General features: G+C 40.1%; 2 protein-coding genes across 2 annotated transcripts in view; one reads left to right on the top strand and one right to left on the bottom strand.

Moving 5' to 3' along the window:
- The window catches only part of LOC134825041 (uncharacterized), an 852,482-nt gene that overhangs the window by 197,473 nt on the left and 633,839 nt on the right, over positions 1 to 21,170 (top strand). The gene's annotated exons all lie outside the window — the stretch shown is intronic.
- LOC134820832 (uncharacterized) lies at positions 85 to 19,473 on the bottom strand. Its single transcript, XM_063831466.1, has 5 exons — positions 19,375 to 19,473; positions 17,587 to 17,728; positions 5,437 to 5,639; positions 736 to 1,229; positions 85 to 569 (listed from the first exon to the last, which is right to left on the bottom strand). Exons 1-5 carry the CDS (start codon positions 19,418 to 19,420, stop codon positions 267 to 269), a joined length of 1,188 nt encoding a protein of 395 aa, XP_063687536.1. The 5' UTR covers positions 19,421 to 19,473; the 3' UTR covers positions 85 to 266.

The following is a 21,170-nucleotide window of genomic DNA, read 5'->3' as shown; positions in this document are numbered from 1 at the left end:
TATAGGGGCTGTATTATAGGGACTGTGCTCTACTTGCTGTCAGTACTAACTACTAGGAAGATCGTAAAATAATACAGTTTAAATCTATAATAATAATACCATGAGTACAAGTAAGTAGACCTCAAATAATATTATATAATACAAATTAGAAGAATAGAAGCCGACAAGAGTTGCATATTGTTCATTGACATTATATTGTAGAGTTTTAGATTGTACAATATGTAGATTGTAGATTGTACAATATGTAGATTGTAGAACCCTCTTCTTTACATTGCTTGCGGAGGTTCAATAATAGACTTGGCGGTCCTGAGACTGCCAGGCAGAGGTACAGGATCTCTGGTAGTTCTGGGAGTGCCGTAATGGTAGTCAGAGTCCAGCACCCTGTTCTGGTCCGTGTTGTGCCACCCCACTATCAGCTCGTTAAAGCGAGCAGGTCGAGCTGGCATCTCCACCTTGTCTGCTTCCTCTGAACTCACAGCACCCTGCTCCCGCTTAGCCTGTAACCGTGCTATCTCCCATCCTTGCAGGTTAGATATCGTGTTGTTTCGAAACCACTTTGGCTTCGGCAGCTGGAATAATAAAGTATGAGGGTTATGTAGCTAGTTAATGGGTTATGTAACTACTTAGCTAGTTAGCTAGTTAATGAAGCTAGTTAATTCGACTAAACACCACAAAGAAACCAAAAACAAGAAAATATAGAAAATATTTTGAATTAAATGTAAAAGCAAAAAAGACCTTGTGAGTAGGCAGGTAAATAGGTGGTATTCCCAGCACTCGTGTGACATGAGCGTACTTCTGAATGTCCTGCAACTCTATCTGCCGCAGTGCACTGTCGCGCTCTTCCTTGTACTCTGTCCACCGGTGCATCAGCGCAGCCTCCTTAGCGTGCAGTTCGTACGGCTGCTCCGTGTCCGCGTGGAAGTAAACCCACTTGAAGAAGAAGTTGTTCCGCGAATAAGTGAGCCGCGTGTTCTGCGCTACCTCCCTTTTGTAGAGGTAGTAAGAATCATAGCGGTTACCCAGCGACTTAGCGTACTCTGCTTTCTTGCAACGCGCGTAGTTAGCCTTGTTCCACATCACTTCCTCCCGCCCTCCCTGATTCTTTATTTGTCGGTCCCAGACTCTTACTTCCATATGAGGGTGGTATTTTATCTGGGGTCCACGTAACTTTACCGGGTCAACCGTTAGCTTCTCAGCTAGGTACTTCATTTTAACATGTTTCACTACAACTGAAATAAGGTCTTGTAAATCGGGCTAGAAATAACGAGAGTCTAATTATAGAGACTAGCATGGTACCCGTCCTAATTATAGAGATTAGCAGGGTATCCGTCCTAATTATGGAGACTAGCAGGGTACCCGTCCTAATTATAGAGATTAACAGGGTACCCGTCCTAATTATAGAGACTAGCAGGGTACCCGTCCTAATTATAGAGACTAGCAGGGTACCCGTCCTAATTATAGAGACTAGCAGGGTACCCGTCCTAATTATAGAGACTAGCAGGGTACCCGTCCTAATTATAGAGACTAGCAGGGTACCCGTCCTAATTATAGAGACTATCAGGGTACCCGTCCTAATTATAGAGACTAGCAGGGTACCCGTTCTAATTATAGAGATTAGCAGGGTACCCGTCTTAATTATAGAGACTAGCAGGGTACCCGTCCTAATTATAGAGACTAGCAGGGTACCCGTCCTAATTATAGAGACTAGCAGGGTACCCGTACTAATTATAGAGACTAGCAGGGTACCCGTCCTAATTATAGAGACTAGCAGGGTACCCGTCCTAATTATAGAGACTAGCAGGGTACCCGTCCTAATTATAGAGACTAGCAGGGTACCCGTCCTAATTATAGAGACTAGCAGGGTACCCGTCCTAATTATAGAGACTAGCAGGGTACCCGTCCTAATTATAGAGACTAGCAGGGTACCCTTTCTAATTATAGAGACTAGCAGGGTACCCGTCCTAATTATAGAGACTAGCAGGGTACCCGCCCTAATTATAGAGACTAGTAGGGTACCCGTCCTAATTATAGAGACTAGCAAGGTACCCGTCCTAATGATAGAGACTAGCAGGGTACCCGTCTTAATTATAGAGATGTAATAAGATAAATTACCTCCAACCTTTAACGTTTCAAAAAAATATATGGACACGTTCATTTGAGTTTGAGGATATTGGTAAACAAAAATAATAGTGCTTTTGACGATAGCGGCTTAATTTTGGCATCTATTAACCTAGCATGTTCAGAAGTTCTGAACATTAGCCACGTGACCCATACTCCAATATGCACTGCTCAGAAATACAAATTATTGTGACTTAGTTAACTGTAGCTGCTCAATTAACATTCATTTGTCTGAAATATAGTAGATTAGGTCAATCTAACAATTATGATACACCATTAGTTAAAGGGCACGGATCCAATGGTTATACGGCAATATTTGGATAACTTTGTCACATACCTCTTTTTTACTGTGAGGTGTCCTCAAAACCTTTTTAACTTATTATGTGATGGTTCTTCTATCGATTGCAGCCCTAAAATATGCTGTTTTGTATGGTTGCCTAATAAACGCACTTAGTTATTGGGAAATAAGGTTAATTCTGTCACATTTTATAGAATTTTCAATTTTGGGTGCATTGCCGAAATCATTTCAACCTGATTTTGGTTCTTAATGCGGGAAAACTCCATATAAGGAGTATGGACGATACAGTTGATTCAAGAGAGGGCAGTTGATGTTAACATTGTCACAAAAATGATGTGACGAAGTCAACATTTCTTGTCCCTATTTTGAAGAATTATACCTCTATTAATTTTCAATATTCTTTTAGAAATAATTGGTAGATTATTGTCCAGCACATCAGAGCTCAAGTTTAACGATGTTAAGTTAAATGTTGCTAAGTCACTAAAATGTGATTTCTCTTGGAGAATTTCTCTTTAGACTCTTAACTTGCGAACAAATTGAAGCAGCAAACTTTAGGCTAGAAACTTTATTGAATTGAAATAATCATTCCACGTAACAACGTCTTCTTCAGTTCTGTAATAAAATTGTTAAACATGTGTAAAAATTAACGACGGAAAGAAATTTAAAATAACATTAAAACAAAAACAGAGAAATAAAATTTACGAAATATGACCCAAAAAATGTAATTGCAAAAAATGTCAAAACAACAAAAAATACGACAAGAAGAAATGTAAGCTAATACAACTAAATACTGTACTACTCATGATACTAAACTAATTAGTAAACGTAAAACTGGTTGTTCAGAATTCACAGTTCATGTGTAAAAACTAATGATAAAATCAGCACTTAAGCAACGATAACTCGGTTGTCATGGTTACTATCCAAGATAGTCCTATCAATACATTATTTACTAGTTAAACATCGACTAAATATTTGTACAAATAACTCAACTCAGAACGATCATTCATTTCAGGACTTAATCTCAATATATACATCGCTTCTACAATCTTTCTACGAACAGTTTTACTCTGTAAATCAAGTAACTTGAAAGATAAAACTGGGGTTCGGTTAGGATGTAGAGATGCGTAGTGCTGTCCAACCCCATTCTCTGGATGTGCTCTAGGATTCCTAGCAGCCTGTCTGTGCTCCATCAGACGAGCATGGAGGCTTCTCTCAGTTTCCCCACAGTATCTCTTACCACATAACTCGCAAGTAACTAAGTAAATAGCTCCTTTTGTTGAGCATGTTGTTCCTGTGAGTCTAGGGCAGATCTCACAATTGTTAGGGTTACCAAGGTCACAAGTCTTCTTATCCAGTGGACGAGAGCGGCAGAAGATGTCCTGTAACTTCTTACCAGGTGTAAAAATAACTCTGATGGGGAGTTTGTTAGATTTGATGTAGTTGCGAATCTTATTACAAACTGTTCCAGAGATGAATGGTAAGGTGAGTGGGACAGAGTCAGGTGTGGTTTGACGTCTTCTCCTAGTCCTCCTGTTCCTTGCGTTATGACTCAGAGGTTGGTGTCCATTTTTCTTTAAGAGATCATCGATGATCTTAACCGAATGATCGAGTTCCTGGGGTCCTGAGGAAGCAATGGTGGCATTACGGTAGAAGTTCTTCTTACACTCCTCCTTCACTGAGTCCGGGTGGTGTGACTTCTGGTGTAATGTTATCCCCTTGTTCTGGGTTTTCCTGTAGAATCTGTGGTGCACTTTTCCTTCCTCATCGATCCGGATTTCCGTACTCAGGAACGGGACAAAATCCGCAGGGGTAGACGGGAACTCAATCTCCCACTTGATTCTGTTATCGGGATCCTGGTCGGCTATGCGTTGTAACATATCCAGTGCTTCTTCTCTGGATTTGGCTAAGGAACCAGCATCATCTACATACCGTTTGTATAAGAACCGAACAGGGTTACTGATGTAATAACTGTCTAAATATATACTATTACGCTCGAATTTCCACATTCTAATAATCGCTACAGGAGGGGATGGTCTACAACCCATGAATAAACCTAAAAGTTGTTTATAAAACATCTTATGTGACGAAATTCACATTACTTGCCCTATTTTGAAGTTCACCATATTATTTCTATTAGAATTCAATATAACTTTATCATCAAACAAATTTCGATATACTAGTTATCTTCCAGCAAGGAGCAAACAGAGTTATAATAGTTTTTGTGACAAAATTAATGTGTTTTTTTACCATGTTGTGATGTTTCAATTGTGACACTGTAAAGATATTACTACCACATAATAGTTAATGTGACTGGTGCATTGATTGATCCAGTACGTAATATAGGGTGTTTAAGCTGGTATATCAATATTTGCTCAATTTCACACATGTTCAGATATCATCAAGAATATGTGACAAAGTAAACCTATTTGTGCCTTCTGTGTGTTATTTGCTTGCGACTGTATGATATTATAACAATTCCTAGCACTTCCAGGTCATCAAGTAATCCTACACTACTCAGCATTCCATGTCAGGGTGTCCTAAACATTCCTCATATATTTTCTTAAATGTGTGACGGAGTAAACCTGGGCGCACCATTTAACGAAAAAAGTCGACAAATATGTAGGTAATGGTCATAATATAATGTACCCATCCTATCAACTTGACACTCGAAAATTTTGTCAAACACAGCAGCAAGGGGTCCATATTTACCCCGTCACATGTTCATAGTGTGACAAAGTAAACATTTCCGTGCCGGCCGTATTTAGGCAATATCTTATCACCTGATCAAATCATCGTTATGTGACAAAGTTTGTCTAGAAGATGAGACAATTATCTTAATCATCAAGGGTTAAAATAATTTCATAGTGTGACAAAGTCAACTAGACCGTGCCTTTTAATAGCCACTAATATTTACCAATATCCTCAAACTCGAATGAACGTGCTCATATAGTTATACTATTATATATATATATATAACAAAGCTACAAAGTACTATATACTATATAAGTAGTTCAAAAAACCTGTTTTAACATTAGCGTCCTTCTCAGTAGCTATTCCTGTGTCACTGTATCCTTGCGCGTGTTGCTTGTGACGAACTCGCTTATTACATTCGTGTTGCAACATGTCCTGATACAGGTTGTACAGATCTAGGTTGAACGCATCCTTCTTATCCCCTAACTCTACTCCGAATACTTTCTCAGCTTCTTCGTTTCCTTTTATCTTCCTGTCAGTTAGTGGAAAATTACTCTCTACTGAAATAAAGTAGTAACTAAAAATACAGCTGGTATCTCCCTGCTAGACCAGTAGGAACTAAAAATACAGCTGGTATCTCCCTGCTAGACCAGTAGGAACTATAAATACAGCTGGTATCTCCCTGCTAGACCAGTAGGAACTATAAATACAGCTGGTATCTCCCTGCTAGACCAGTAGGAACTATAAATACAGCTGGTATCTCCCTGCTAGACCAGTAGGAACTATAAATACAGCTGGTATCTCCCTGCTAGACCAGTAGTAACTATAAATACAGCTGGTATCTCCCTGCTAGACCAGTAGGAACTATAAATACAGCTGGTATCTCCCTGCTAGACCAGTAGGAACTATAAATACAGCTGGTATCTCCCTGCTAGACCAGTATAAACTATAAATACAGCTGGTATCTCCCTGCTAGACCAGTATAAACTATAAATACAGCTGGTATCTCCCTGCTAGACCAGTAGGAACTATAAATACAGCTGGTATCTCCCTGCTAGACCAGTATAAACTATAAATACAGCTGGTATCTCCCTGCTAGACCAGTAGTAACTATAAATACAGCTGGTATCTCCCTGCTAGACCAGTAGGAACTATAAATACAGCTGGTATCTCCCTGATAGACCAGTAGTAGCTATAAATACAGCTGGTATCTCCCTGATAGACCAGTAGTAACTATAAATACAGCTGGTATCTCCCTGATAGCCCAGTAGTAACTATAAATACAGCTGGTATCTCCCTGCTAGACCAGTATAAACTATAAATACAGCTGGTATCTCCCTGCTAGACCAGTAGGAACTATAAATACAGCTGGTATCTCCCTGCTAGACCAGTATAAACTATAAATACAGCTGGTATCTCCCTGCTAGACCAGTAGTAACTATAAATACAGCTGGTATCTCCCTGCTAGACCAGTAGGAACTATAAATACAGCTGGTATCTCCCTGATAGACCAGTAGTAGCTATAAATACAGCTGGTATCTCCCTGATAGACCAGTAGTAACTATAAATACAGCTGTTATCTCCCTAAGAGCAGTAGTAACTATAAATACAGCTGTTATCTCCCTGATAGACCAGTATAAACTATAAATACAGCTGGTATCTCCCTGATAGCCCAGTAGTAACTATAAATACAGCTGTTATCTCCCTGATAGACCAGTAGTAACTATAAATACAGCTGGTATCTCCCTGCTAGACCAGTAGTAACTATAAATACAGCTGGTATCTCCCTGCTAGACCAGTAGTAACTATAAATACAGCTGGTATCTCCCTGCTAGACCAGTAGTAACTATAAATACAGCTGGTATCTCCCTGATAGACCAGTAGTAACTATAAATACAGCTGGTATCTCCCTGAGAGCAGTAGTAACTATAAATACAGCTGGTATCTCCCTGATAGACCAGTATAAACTATAAATACAGCTGGTATCTCCCTGCTAGACCAGTAGTAACTATAAATACAGCTGGTATCTCCCTGATAGACCAGTAGTAACTATAAATACAGCTGGTATCTCCCTGATAGACCAGTAGTAGCTATAAATACAGCTGGTATCTCCCTGCTAGACCAGTAGTAACTATAAATACAGCTGGTATTTCCCTGCTAGACCAGTATAAACTATAAATACAGCTGGTATCTCCCTGCTAGCCCAGTAGTAGCTATAAATACAGCTGGTATCTCCCTGATAGCCCAGTAGTAACTATAAATACAGCTGGTATCTCCCTGATAGACCAGTAGTAGCTATAAATACAGCTGGTATCTCCCTGATAGCCCAGTAGTAGCTATAAATACAGCTGGTATCTCCCTGCTAGACCAGTAGTAGCTATAAATACAGCTGGTATCTCCCTGATAGACCAGTAGTAACTATAAATACAGCTGGTATCTCCCTGCTAGACCAGTAGGAACTATAAATACAGCTGGTATCTCCCTGATAGCCCAGTAGTAACTATAAATACAGCTGGTATCTCCCTGATAGACCAGTATAAACTATAAATACAGCTGGTATCTCCCTGATAGCCCAGTATAAACTATAAATACAGCTGGTATCTCCCTGATAGCCCAGTAGTAACTATAAATACAGCTGTTATCTCCCTGCTAGACCAGTAGTAACTATAAATACAGCTGGTATCTCCCTGATAGACCAGTAGTAGCTATAAATACAGCTGGTATCTCCCTGCTAGACCAGTAGTAACTATAAATACAGCTGTTATCTCCCTGATAGACCAGTAGGAACTATAAATACAGCTGGTATCTCCCTGCTAGACCAGTAGTAACTATAAATACAGCTGGTATCTCCCTGCTAGACCAGTAGGAACTATAAATACAGCTGGTATCTCCCTGATAGACCAGTAGTAACTATAAATACAGCTGGTATCTCCCTGATAGACCAGTAGTAACTATAAATACAGCTGTTATCTCCCTGATAGACCAGTAGGAACTATAAATACAGCTGTTATCTCCCTGATAGACCAGTAGTAGCTATAAATACAGCTGGTATCTCCCTGCTAGACCAGTAGTAACTATAAATACAGCTGTTATCTTCCTGCTAGACCAGTAGGAACTATAAATACAGCTGGTATCTCCCTGCTAGACCAGTAGTAGCTATAAATACAGCTGGTATCTCCCTGATAGACCAGTAGTAACTATAAATACAGCTGGTATCTCCCTGATAGACCAGTAGTAACTATAAATACAGCTGGTATCTCCCTGATAGACCAGTAGTAACTATAAATACAGCTGGTATCTCCCTGAGAGCAGTAGTAACTATAAATACAGCTGTTATCTCCCTGATAGACCAGTAGTAACTATAAATACAGCTGGTATCTCCCTGATAGACCAGTAGTAACTATAAATACAGCTGGTATCTCCCTGCTAGACCAGCAGTAACTATAAATACAGCTGGTATCTCCCTGATAGACCAGTAGTAACTATAAATACAGCTGGTATCTCCCTGATAGACCAGTAGTAACTATAAATACAGCTGGTATCTCCCTGATAGCCCAGTAGTAACTATAAATACAGCTGGTATCTCCCTGCTAGACCAGTAGTAACTATAAATACAGCTGGTATCTCCCTGCTAGACCAGTAGTAACTATAAATACAGCTGGTATCTCCCTGCTAGACCAGTATAAACTATAAATACAGCTGGTATCTCCCTGATAGCCCAGTATAAACTATAAATACAGCTGTTATCTCCCTGATAGACCAGTAGTAACTATAAATACAGCTGTTATCTCCCTGCTAGACCAGTAGTAGCTATAAATACAGCTGGTATCTCCCTGATAGCCCAGTAGTAACTATAAATACAGCTGGTATCTCCCTGCTAGACCAGTAGTAACTATAAATACAGCTGGTATCTCCCTGCTAGACCAGTAGTAACTATAAATACAGCTGGTATCTCCCTGATAGACCAGTATAAACTATAAATACAGCTGTTATCTCCCTGATAGACCAGTATAAACTATAAATACAGCTGGTATCTCCCTGATAGACCAGTAGTAACTATAAATACAGCTGGTATCTCCCTGCTAGACCAGTAGTAACTATAAATATACAGCTGGTATCTCCCTGATAGACCAGTAGTAACTATAAATACAGCTGGTATCTCCCTGATAGCCCAGTAGTAACTATAAATACAGCTGGTATCTCCCTGCTAGACCAGTAGTAACTATAAATACAGCTGGTATCTCCCTGCTAGACCAGTAGTAACTATAAATACAGCTGGTATCTCCCTGATAGACCAGTAGTAACTATAAATACAGCTGGTATCTCCCTGATAGACCAGTATAACTATAAATACAGCTGGTATCTCCCTGATAGCCCAGTATAAACTATAAATACAGCTGGTATCTCCCTGATAGCCCAGTATAAACTATAAATACAGCTGGTATCTCCCTGCTAGACCAGTAGTAACTATAAATACAGCTGGTATCTCCCTGATAGACCAGTAGTAGCTATAAATACAGCTGGTATCTCCCTGCTAGACCAGTAGTAGCTATAAATACAGCTGGTATCTCCCTGCTAGACCAGTAGTAACTATAAATATACAGCTGGTATCTCCCTGATAGCCCAGTAGTAACTATAAATACAGCTGGTATCTCCCTGCTAGACCAGTAGTAACTATAAATACAGCTGGTATCTCCCTGCTAGACCAGTAGTAACTATAAATACAGCTGGTATCTCCCTGATAGACCAGTAGTAACTATAAATACAGCTGGTATCTCCCTGATAGACCAGTATAACTATAAATACAGCTGGTATCTCCCTGATAGCCCAGTAGTAGCTATAAATACAGCTGGTATCTCCCTGATAGACCAGTAGTAGCTATAAATACAGCTGGTATCTCCCTGATAGACCAGTAGTAGCTATAAATACAGCTGGTATCTCCCTGATAGACCAGTAGGAACTATAAATACAGCTGGTATATCCCTGCTAGACCAGTAGTAACTATAAATACAGCTGGTATCTCCCTGCTAGACCAGTATAAACTATAAATACAGCTGGTATCTCCCTGCTAGACCAGTAGTAACTATAAATACAGAGATACAGCTGGTATCTCCCTGCTAGACCAGTAGTAGCTATAAATACAGCTGGTATCTCCCTGATAGACCAGTAGTAGCTATAAATACAGCTGGTATCTCCCTGCTAGACCAGTAGTAGCGATAAATACAGCTGGTATCTCCCTGCTAGACCAGCAGTAGCTATAAATACAGCTGTTATCTCCCTGATAGACCAGTAGTAGCTATAAATACAGCTGGTATCTCCCTGATAGACCAGTAGTAACTATAAATACAGCTGGTATCTCCCTGCTAGACCAGTATAAACTATAAATACAGCTGGTATCTCCCTGCTAGACCAGTATAAACTATAAATACAGCTGGTATCTCCCTGCTAGACCAGCAGTAGCTATAAATACAGCTGTTATCTCCCTGCTAGACCAGTAGTAACTATAAATACAGCTGGTATCTCCCTGCTAGACCAGTATAAACTATAAATACAGCTGGTATCTCCCTGCTAGACCAGTATAAACTATAAATACAGCTGGTATCTCCCTGCTAGACCAGCAGTAGCTATAAATACAGCTGTTATCTCCCTGCTAGACCAGTAGTAACTATAAATACAGCTGGTATCTCCCTGCTAGACCAGCAGTAGCTATAAATACAGCTGGTATCTCCCTGATAGACCAGTAGTAACTATAAATACAGCTGGTATCTCCCTGCTAGACCAGTATAAACTATAAATACAGCTGGTATCTCCCTGCTAGACCAGTATAAACTATAAATACAGCTGGTATCTCCCTGCTAGACCAGCAGTAGCTATAAATACAGCTGGTATCTCCCTGCTAGACCAGTATAAACTATAAATACAGCTGGTATCTCCCTGCTAGACCAGCAGTAGCTATAAATACAGCTGGTATCTCCCTGATAGCCCAGTAGTAGCTATAAATACAGCTGGTATCTCCCTGCTAGACCAGTAGTAACTATAAATACAGCTGTTATCTCCCTGATAGACCAGTAGTAACTATAAATACAGCTGTTATCTCCCTGCTAGACCAGTAGTAACTATAAATACAGCTGTTATCTCCCTGCTAGACCAGTAGTAGCTATAAATACAGCTGGTATCTCCCTGCTAGACCAGCAGTAGCTATAAATACAGCTGTTATCTCCCTGCTAGACCAGTAGTAACTATAAATACAGCTGGTATCTCCCTGAGAGCAGTAGTAACTATAAATACAGCTGGTATCTCCCTGCTAGACCAGTAGTAGCTATAAATACAGCTGGTATTTCCCTGCTAGACCAGTAGTAGCTATAAATACAGCTGGTATCTCCCTGCTAGACCAGTATAAACTATAAATACAGCTGGTATCTCCCTGCTAGACCAGTAGGAACTATAAATACAGCTGGTATCTCCCTGCTAGACCAGCAGTAGCTATAAATACAGCTGGTATCTCCCTGATAGACCAGTATAAACTATAAATACAGCTGGTATCTCCCTGCTAGACCAGCAGTAGCTATAAATACAGCTGGTATCTCCCTGATAGACCAGTATAAACTATAAATACAGCTGTTATCTCCCTGCTAGACCAGTAGTAGCTATAAATACAGCTGGTATCTCCCTGCTAGCCCAGTAGTAGCTATAAATACAGCTGTTATCTCCCTGCTAGACCAGTAGTAGCTATAAATACAGCTGTTATCTCCCTGCTAGACCAGTAGTAGCTATAAATACAGCTGGTATCTCCCTGATAGCCCAGTAGTAGCTATAAATACAGCTGGTATCTCCCTGATAGACCAGCAGTAGCTATAAATACAGCTGGTATCTCCCTGCTAGACCAGTAGTAACTATAAATACAGCTGTTATCTCCCTGATAGACCAGCAGTAGCTATAAATACAGCTGGTATTTCCCTGCTAGACCAGTAGTAACTATAAATACAGCTGGTATCTCCCTGCTAGACCAGTAGTAACTATAAATACAGCTGGTATCTCCCTGCTAGACCAGTAGTAACTATAAATACAGCTGTTATCTCCCTGATAGACCAGTAGTAGCTATAAATACAGCTGTTATCTCCCTGCTAGACCAGTAGTAGCTATAAATACAGCTGGTATCTCCCTGCTAGACCAGTAGTAACTATAAATACAGCTGGTATCTCCCTGATAGCCCAGTAGTAACTATAAATACAGCTGGTATCTCCCTGCTAGACCAGTAGTAACTATAAATACAGCTGGTATCTCCCTGATAGCCCAGTAGTAACTATAAATACAGCTGGTATCTCCCTGCTAGACCAGTATAAACTATAAATACAGCTGGTATCTCCCTGCTAGACCAGTATAAACTATAAATACAGCTGGTATCTCCCTGAGAGCAGTAGTAACTATAAATACAGCTGGTATCTCCCTGATAGACCAGTATAAACTATAAATACAGCTGGTATCTCCCTGCTAGACCAGTAGTAGCTATAAATACAGCTGGTATCTCCCTGCTAGACCAGTATAAACTATAAATACAGCTGGTATCTCCCTGCTAGACCAGTAGTAACTATAAATACAGCTGGTATCTCCCTGATAGACCAGTAGTAACTATAAATACAGCTGGTATCTCCCTGCTAGACCAGTAGTAACTATAAATACAGCTGGTATCTCCCTGCTAGACCAGTAGTAGCTATAAATACAGCTGGTATTTCCCTGCTAGACCAGTAGTAGCTATAAATACAGCTGGTATCTCCCTGATAGACCAGTATAAACTATAAATACAGCTGGTATCTCCCTGCTAGACCAGCAGTAGCTATAAATACAGCTGGTATCTCCCTGATAGACCAGTATAAACTATAAATACAGCTGTTATCTCCCTGCTAGACCAGTAGTAGCTATAAATACAGCTGGTATCTCCCTGATAGCCCAGTAGTAGCTATAAATACAGCTGTTATCTCCCTGCTAGACCAGTAGTAGCTATAAATACAGCTGTTATCTCCCTGCTAGACCAGTAGTAGCTATAAATACAGCTGGTATCTCCCTGATAGCCCAGTAGTAGCTATAAATACAGCTGGTATCTCCCTGATAGACCAGTAGTAGCTATAAATACAGCTGGTATCTCCCTGCTAGACCAGTAGTAACTATAAATACAGCTGGTATCTCCCTGATAGACCAGCAGTAGCTATAAATACAGCTGGTATCTCCCTGATAGACCAGCAGTAGCTATAAATACAGCTGGTATCTCCCTGATAGACCAGCAGTAGCTATAAATACAGCTGGTATCTCCCTGATAGACCAGCAGTAGCTATAAATATAGCTGGTATCTCCCTGATAGCCCAGTAGTAGCTATAAATACAGCTGGTATTTCCCTGCTAGACCAGTAGTAACTATAAATACAGCTGGTATCTCCCTGCTAGACCAGTAGTAACTATAAATACAGCTGGTATCTCCCTGCTAGACCAGCAGTAGCTATAAATACAGCTGGTATCTCCCTGATAGACCAGTATAAACTATAAATACAGCTGGTATCTCCCTGATAGCCCAGTAGTAGCTATAAATACAGCTGGTATCTCCCTGCTAGACCAGTAGTAGCTATAAATACAGCTGGTATCTCCCTGCTAGACCAGTAGTAACTATAAATACAGCTGGTATCTCCCTGATAGACCAGCAGTAGCTATAAATACAGCTGGTATCTCCCTGCTAGACCAGTAGTAACTATAAATACAGCTGTTATCTCCCTGATAGACCAGCAGTAGCTATAAATACAGCTGGTATTTCCCTGCTAGACCAGTAGTAACTATAAATACAGCTGGTATCTCCCTGCTAGACCAGTAGTAACTATAAATACAGCTGGTATCTCCCTGCTAGACCAGTAGTAACTATAAATACAGCTGTTATCTCCCTGATAGACCAGTAGTAGCTATAAATACAGCTGTTATCTCCCTGCTAGACCAGTAGTAGCTATAAATACAGCTGGTATCTCCCTGCTAGACCAGTAGTAACTATAAATACAGCTGGTATCTCCCTGATAGCCCAGTAGTAACTATAAATACAGCTGGTATCTCCCTGCTAGACCAGTAGTAACTATAAATACAGCTGGTATCTCCCTGATAGCCCAGTAGTAACTATAAATACAGCTGGTATCTCCCTGCTAGACCAGTATAAACTATAAATACAGCTGGTATCTCCCTGCTAGACCAGTATAAACTATAAATACAGCTGGTATCTCCCTGAGAGCAGTAGTAACTATAAATACAGCTGGTATCTCCCTGATAGACCAGTAGTAACTATAAATACAGCTGTTATCTCCCTGATAGACCAGTAGTAACTATAAATACAGCTGGTATCTCCCTGAGAGCAGTAGTAACTATAAATACAGCTGGTATCTCCCTGATAGACCAGTAGTAACTATAAATACAGCTGGTATCTCCCTGAGAGCAGTAGTAACTATAAATACAGCTGGTATCTCCCTGATAGACCAGTAGTAACTATAAATACAGCTGGTATCTCCCTGCTAGACCAGTAGTAACTATAAATACAGCTGGTATCTCCCTGCTAGACCAGTAGTAACTATAAATACAGCTGGTATCTCCCTGCTAGACCAGTAGTAACTATAAATACAGCTGGTATCTCCCTGCTAGACCAGTATAAACTATAAATACAGCTGGTATCTCCCTGATAGACCAGTAGTAACTATAAATACAGCTGGTATCTCCCTGAGAGCAGTAGTAACTATAAATACAGCTGGTATCTCCCTGCTAGACCAGTAGTAGCTATAAATACAGCTGGTATCTCCCTGCTAGACCAGTAGTAGCTATAAATACAGCTGGTATCTCCCTGAGAGCAGTAGTAACTATAAATACAGCTGGTATCTCCCTGAGAGCAGTAGTAACTATAAATACAGCTGGTATCTCCCTGCTAGACCAGTAGTAACTATAAATACAGCTGGTATCTCCCTGCTAGACCAGTATAAACTATAAATACAGCTGGTATCTCCCTGCTAGACCAGTAGTAACTATAAATACAGCTGGTATCTCCCTGCTAGACCAGCAGTAGCTATAAATACAGCTGGTATCTCCCTGAGAGCAGTAGTAACTATAAATACAGCTGGTATCTCCCTGCTAGACCAGTAGTAACTATAAATACAGCTGGTATCTCCCTGATAGACCAGTAGTAACTATAAATACAGCTGGTATCTCCCTGATAGACCAGTAGTAGCTATAAATACAGCTGGTATCTCCCTGAGAGCAGTAGTAACTATAAATACAGCTGGTATCTCCCTGATAGACCAGTAGTAACTATAAATACAGCTGGTATCTCCCTGATAGACCAGTAGTAGCTATAAATACAGCTGGTATCTCCCTGAGAGCAGTAGTAACTATAAATACAGCTGGTATCTCCCTGCTAGACCAGTAGTAGCTATAAATACAGCTGGTATCTCCCTGATAGCCCAGTAGTAACTATAAATACAGCTGGTATCTCCCTGAGAGCAGTAGTAACTATAAATACAGCTGGTATCTCCCTGAGAGCAGTAGTAACTATAAATACAGCTGGTATCTCCCTGCTAGACCAGTAGTAGCTATAAATACAGCTGGTATCTCCCTGCTAGACCAGTAGTAACTATAAATACAGCTGGTATCTCCCTGAGAGCAGTAGTAACTATAAATACAGCTGGTATCTCCCTGCTAGACCAGTAGTAACTATAAATACAGCTGGTATCTCCCTGAGAGCAGTAGTAACTATAAATACAGCTGGTATCTCCCTGCTAGACCAGTAGTAGCTATAAATACAGCTGGTATCTCCCTGAGAGCAGTAGTAACTATAAATACAGCTGGTATCTCCCTGCTAGACCAGTAGTAGCTATAAATACAGCTGGTATCTCCCTGATAGCCCAGTAGTAACTATAAATACAGCTGGTATCTCCCTGAGAGCAGTAGTAACTATAAATACAGCTGGTATCTCCCTGAGAGCAGTAGTAACTATAAATACAGCTGGTATCTCCCTGCTAGACCAGTAGTAACTATAAATACAGCTGGTATCTCCCTGCTAGACCAGCAGTAGCTATAAATACAGCTGGTATCTCCCTGAGAGCAGTAGTAACTATAAATACAGCTGGTATCTCCCTGATAGACCAGTAGTAACTATAAATACAGCTGGTATCTCCCTGCTAGACCAGTATAAACTATAAATACAGCTGGTATCTCCCTGATAGACCAGTAGTAACTATAAATACAGCTGGTATCTCCCTGAGAGCAGTAGTAACTATAAATACAGCTGGTATCTCCCTGCTAGACCAGCAGTAGCTATAAATACAGCTGGTATCTCCCTGAGAGCAGTAGTAACTATAAATACAGCTGGTATCTCCCTGATAGACCAGTAGTAACTATAAATACAGCTGTTATCTCCCTGCTAGACCAGTAGTAGCTATAAATACAGCTGGTATCTCCCTGCTAGACCAGTATAAACTATAAATACAGCTGTTATCTCCCTGCTAGACCAGTAGTAACTATAAATACAGCTGGTATCTCCCTGATAGACCAGTAGTAACTATAAATACAGCTGTTATCTCCCTGCTAGACCAGTAGTAACTATAAATACAGCTGGTATCTCCCTGCTAGACCAGTAGTAGCTATAAATACAGCTGGTATCTCCCTGCTAGACCAGTAGTAACTATAAATACAGCTGGTATCTCCCTGCTAGCCCAGTAGTAGCTATAAATACAGCTGTTATCTCCCTGATAGACCAGTAGTAACTATAAATACAGCTGGTATCTCCCTGATAGCCCAGTAGTAACTATAAATACAGCTGGTATCTCCCTGCTAGACCAGTAGTAACTATAAATACAGCTGGTATCTCCCTGCTAGCCCAGTAGGAACTATAAATACAGCTGGTATCTCCCTGCTAGACCAGTATAAACTATAAATACAGCTGGTATCTCCCTGCTAGACCAGTATAAACTATAAATACAGCTGGTATCTCCCTGCTAGACCAGTAGTAACTATAAATACAGCTGGTATCTCCCTGCTAGACCAGTAGTAACTATAAATACAGCTGGTATCTCCCTGCTAGACCAGTAGTAACTATAAATACAGCTGGTATCTCCCTGCTAGACCAGTAGGAACTATAAATACAGCTGGCATCTCCCTGCTAGACCAGTAGGAACTATAAATACAGCTGGTATCTTCCTGCTAGACCAGTAGGAACTATAAATACAGCTGGTATCTCCCTGCTAGACCAGTAGTAACTATAAATACAGCTGGTATCTCCCTGCTAGACCAGTGCAGTAGTAACTATAAATACAGCTGGTATCTCCCTGCTAGACCAGTATAAACTATAAATACAGCTGGTATCTCCCTGCTAGACCAGTGCAGTAGTAACTATAAATACAGCTGGTATCTTCCTGCTAGACCAGTATAAACTATAAATACAGCTGGTATCTCCCTGCTAGACCAGTATACCTGGTTATATCAGGATCTGATACAAATTCCTGCCTCAGTTTGTATTTTACTTGCTTCTCCTCTCGTATAGCAATACCAAAGGAGTCCCTCTGTTTAGTTCGGGTCCTCCAACCTTTACTCTTGGTGGCTAAACTCTGCACACCTGGGGTAGTGCAACATTAGTGTAAAATTGTATAGTGCAACATTGTATAGTGCAACATTAGTGCAACATTGTATAGTGCAACATTAGTGCAACATTGTATAGCGTAACATTAGTGTAACATTGTATAGTGCAGCATTAGTGTAACATTGTATAGTGCAACATTGTATAGTGCAACATTAGTGCAACATTGTATAGTGCAACATTAGTGCAACATTGTATAGCGCAACATTAGTGCAACATTGTATAGCGCAACATTGTATAGTGCAACATTAGTGCAACATTGTATAGCGCAACATTGTATAGTGCAACATTGTATAGCGCAACATTGTATAGTGCAACATTGTATAATGCAACATTAGTGCAACATTGTATAGCGCAACATTAGTGCAACATTGTATAGTGCAACATTGTATAGTGCAACATTAGTGCAACATTGTATAGCGCAACATTAGCGCAACATTGTATAGCGTAACATTGTATAGCAAAATATTAGTGCAACATTGTATAGCGCAACATTGTATAGTGCAACATTAGTGTAACATTGTATAGTGCAACATTAGTGTAACATTGTATAGCGCAACATTGTATAGTGCAACATTAGTGTAACATTGTATAGCGCAACATTGTATAGCAAAGCATTAGTGTAACATTGTATAGCGCAACATCATTGTAACATTGTATAGCGCAACATTAGTCCAACATTGTAAAGCGTAACATTAGTGTAACATTGTATAGCGCAACATTAGTGTAACATTGTAGAGCGCAACATTAGTGCAACATTGTAGAGCGCAACATTGTATAGCGTAACATTAGTGTAACATTGTATAGCGCAACAGTAGTGCAACATTGTAGAACGTAATATTAGTGTAACATTGTATAGCGTAACATTAGCTTAACATTGTATAGCGCAACATTAGTGCAAAATTGTAAACGCAACATTAGTGTAACATTGTATAGCGCAACATTAGTGTAACATTTTATAGCACAATAATACATAACGCAGTAGTAGTTACAATACTAGTTACCATAGTTACCTGGTGTCACTATATTGTTACTTGGTAGAAGTAGTGGTAGTAGTTACAATACTAGTTACCATAGTTACCTGGTGTCACTATATTGTTACTTGGTAGAAGTAGTGGTAGTAGTTACAATACTAGTTACCATAGTTACCTGGTGTCACTATATTGTTACTTGGTAGAAGTAGTGGTAGTAGTAACACTACTAGTTACCATAGTTACCTGGTGTCACTATATTGTTACTTGGTAGAAGTATTGGTAGTAGTTACAATACTAGTTACCATGGTTACCTGGTGTCACTATATTGTTACCTGGTAGAAGGAGTGGTAGTAGTAACACTACTAGTTACCATAGTTACCTGGTGTCACTATATTGTTACTTGGTAGAAGTAGTGGTAGTAGTAACACTACTAGTTACCATAGTTACCTGGTGTCACTATATTGTTACCTGGTAGAAGTAGTGGTAGTAGTAACACTACTAGTTACCATAGTTACCTGGTGTCACTATATTGTTACCTGGTAGAAGGAGTGGTAGTAGTAACACTACTAGTTACCATAGTTACCTGGTGTCACTATATTGTTACTTGGTAGAAGTAGTGGTAGTAGTAACACTACTAGTTACCATAGTTACCTGGTGTCACTGCACGATGTAGGAACTTGCTCTGAAGACACAACATAACTACACTTCTTTAGTAGTGTTACTTCTTTGTGTTCACATATCAGTATTGCTGTTCAATAGGACATTAATTATACACAGAATATTGGTGAGCACATGACTATCCCTTAGTAGTACATCAAAAATAGTAATTTTCAGTGAACTTGGCGAGTAAGGTAAATCAAAAATAGTAATTTTCAGTGAACTTGGCGAGTAAGGTACATCAAAAATAGTAACTTTCAGTGAACTTGGCGAGTAAGGTACATCAAAAATAGTAACTTTCAGTGAACTTGGCGAGTAAGGTACATCAAAAATAGTAACTTTCAGTGAACTTGGCGAGTAAGGTACATCAAAAATAGTAACTTTCAGTGAACTTGGCGAGTAAGGTACATCAAAAATAGTAACTTTCAGTGAACTTGGCGAGTAAGGTACATCAAAAATAGTAACTTTCAGTGAACTTGGCGAGTAAGGTACATCAAAAATAGTAACTTTCAGTGAACTTGGCGAGTAAGATACAGTAGAACCCCGCTTCACCACGACCATTTCCTTCCTCCAAATAAATGCACAATGTAAATAAAAAACCCTGATTTACTGCAGGTGTTCCTCCAAACTCCGGTAAATTGGATCAAAAATGTTAAAAACACCTGAACGATAAGTAGGGTTGCCGGGGCCGGGGGGGTCCACATTCATTATTAACTTATCTTATTCGATTTATCACACCTCTACCTGCACCTAGTGAACTATGAGTTTAACATCCTATAAAATTAAGAAAGAAGAATCCCAGAGGATGATCACCATGGTAACGAGGCCACCTGGTCTGCTAGTTGTACCAAGTGTATGGTACATTCTGCACATTGCAATGTGTTTCTAGTTTGGATACCTTGTCTGATGTGTCACTACTGAAAACTCTCTGCTACTCTAACCGCTAGAGAGTAGCTCGTTTGTTTGAATCTAAATATTAAGTAATTAGTTAGCTGCTTAATTGATGTACTAACAATGCGTGTGTTAGAATGGTAGTCTGATGATGGAGTTTACATTACTAACAAGTAACACTACTAGGTAGTGATGGAGTTTACATTAGAGGAGATAGTGGGCCTGATAAAGGGGCCCCTCAATGACGAGGACCTGTACGCTATCTGTGAGAAGATGTGTCTAGCAGTTCTCACACTAGACCAGTCTCGTAACATTATCATCACCAGGGAAACTGTGTTCCTGGGGACTGAAGGGAACATCAAGATCGACATAGGTACAATAGGTGGGGGGGGGGGGGGGGCGGGGACATAGCCCATAGGTACAATAGGGGGGGGGGGGCATAGGTACAATAGGTGGGGGGGCGGGGACATAGCCCATAGGTACAATAGGGGGGGGGGGGGCATAGGTACAATAGGGGGGCGGGGGGGGGGCAACCTCATAAATATACATAAATGAGGTTGCCCCCCCCCCCCCATATTATAGTTTAACGCTGTTTTATACACAGGTACATTATTACCTGCTACTATACATTATTACATGCTACTATACATTATTACCTGCTACTATATATTCCAATACAGACCCTAGTACTGAATTAAACATTTGAAAAAAAACAACATGCCAATGTATAAATGCAAATCAATTATTGGGTACACAATAAAGGTACAATAACAACAATACAACAAACTGAACTGCAATCGCGCACACTTTTAAAGAATTGCACGTTAGCCATATATGACACAACTGAATGGTCTATGGTGGCTCAGACTCGCCACCGTTTTAAAATTGATTTGCGAAAA

This window comes from Bolinopsis microptera, chromosome 1 (assembly GCF_026151205.1).
Source record: "Bolinopsis microptera isolate Bmic1 chromosome 1, MBARI_Bmic_1.0, whole genome shotgun sequence".
Classification (NCBI taxonomy): Eukaryota; Metazoa; Ctenophora; class Tentaculata; order Lobata; family Bolinopsidae; genus Bolinopsis; species Bolinopsis microptera.
This window is presented reverse-complemented; position numbering and strand designations above follow the sequence as displayed.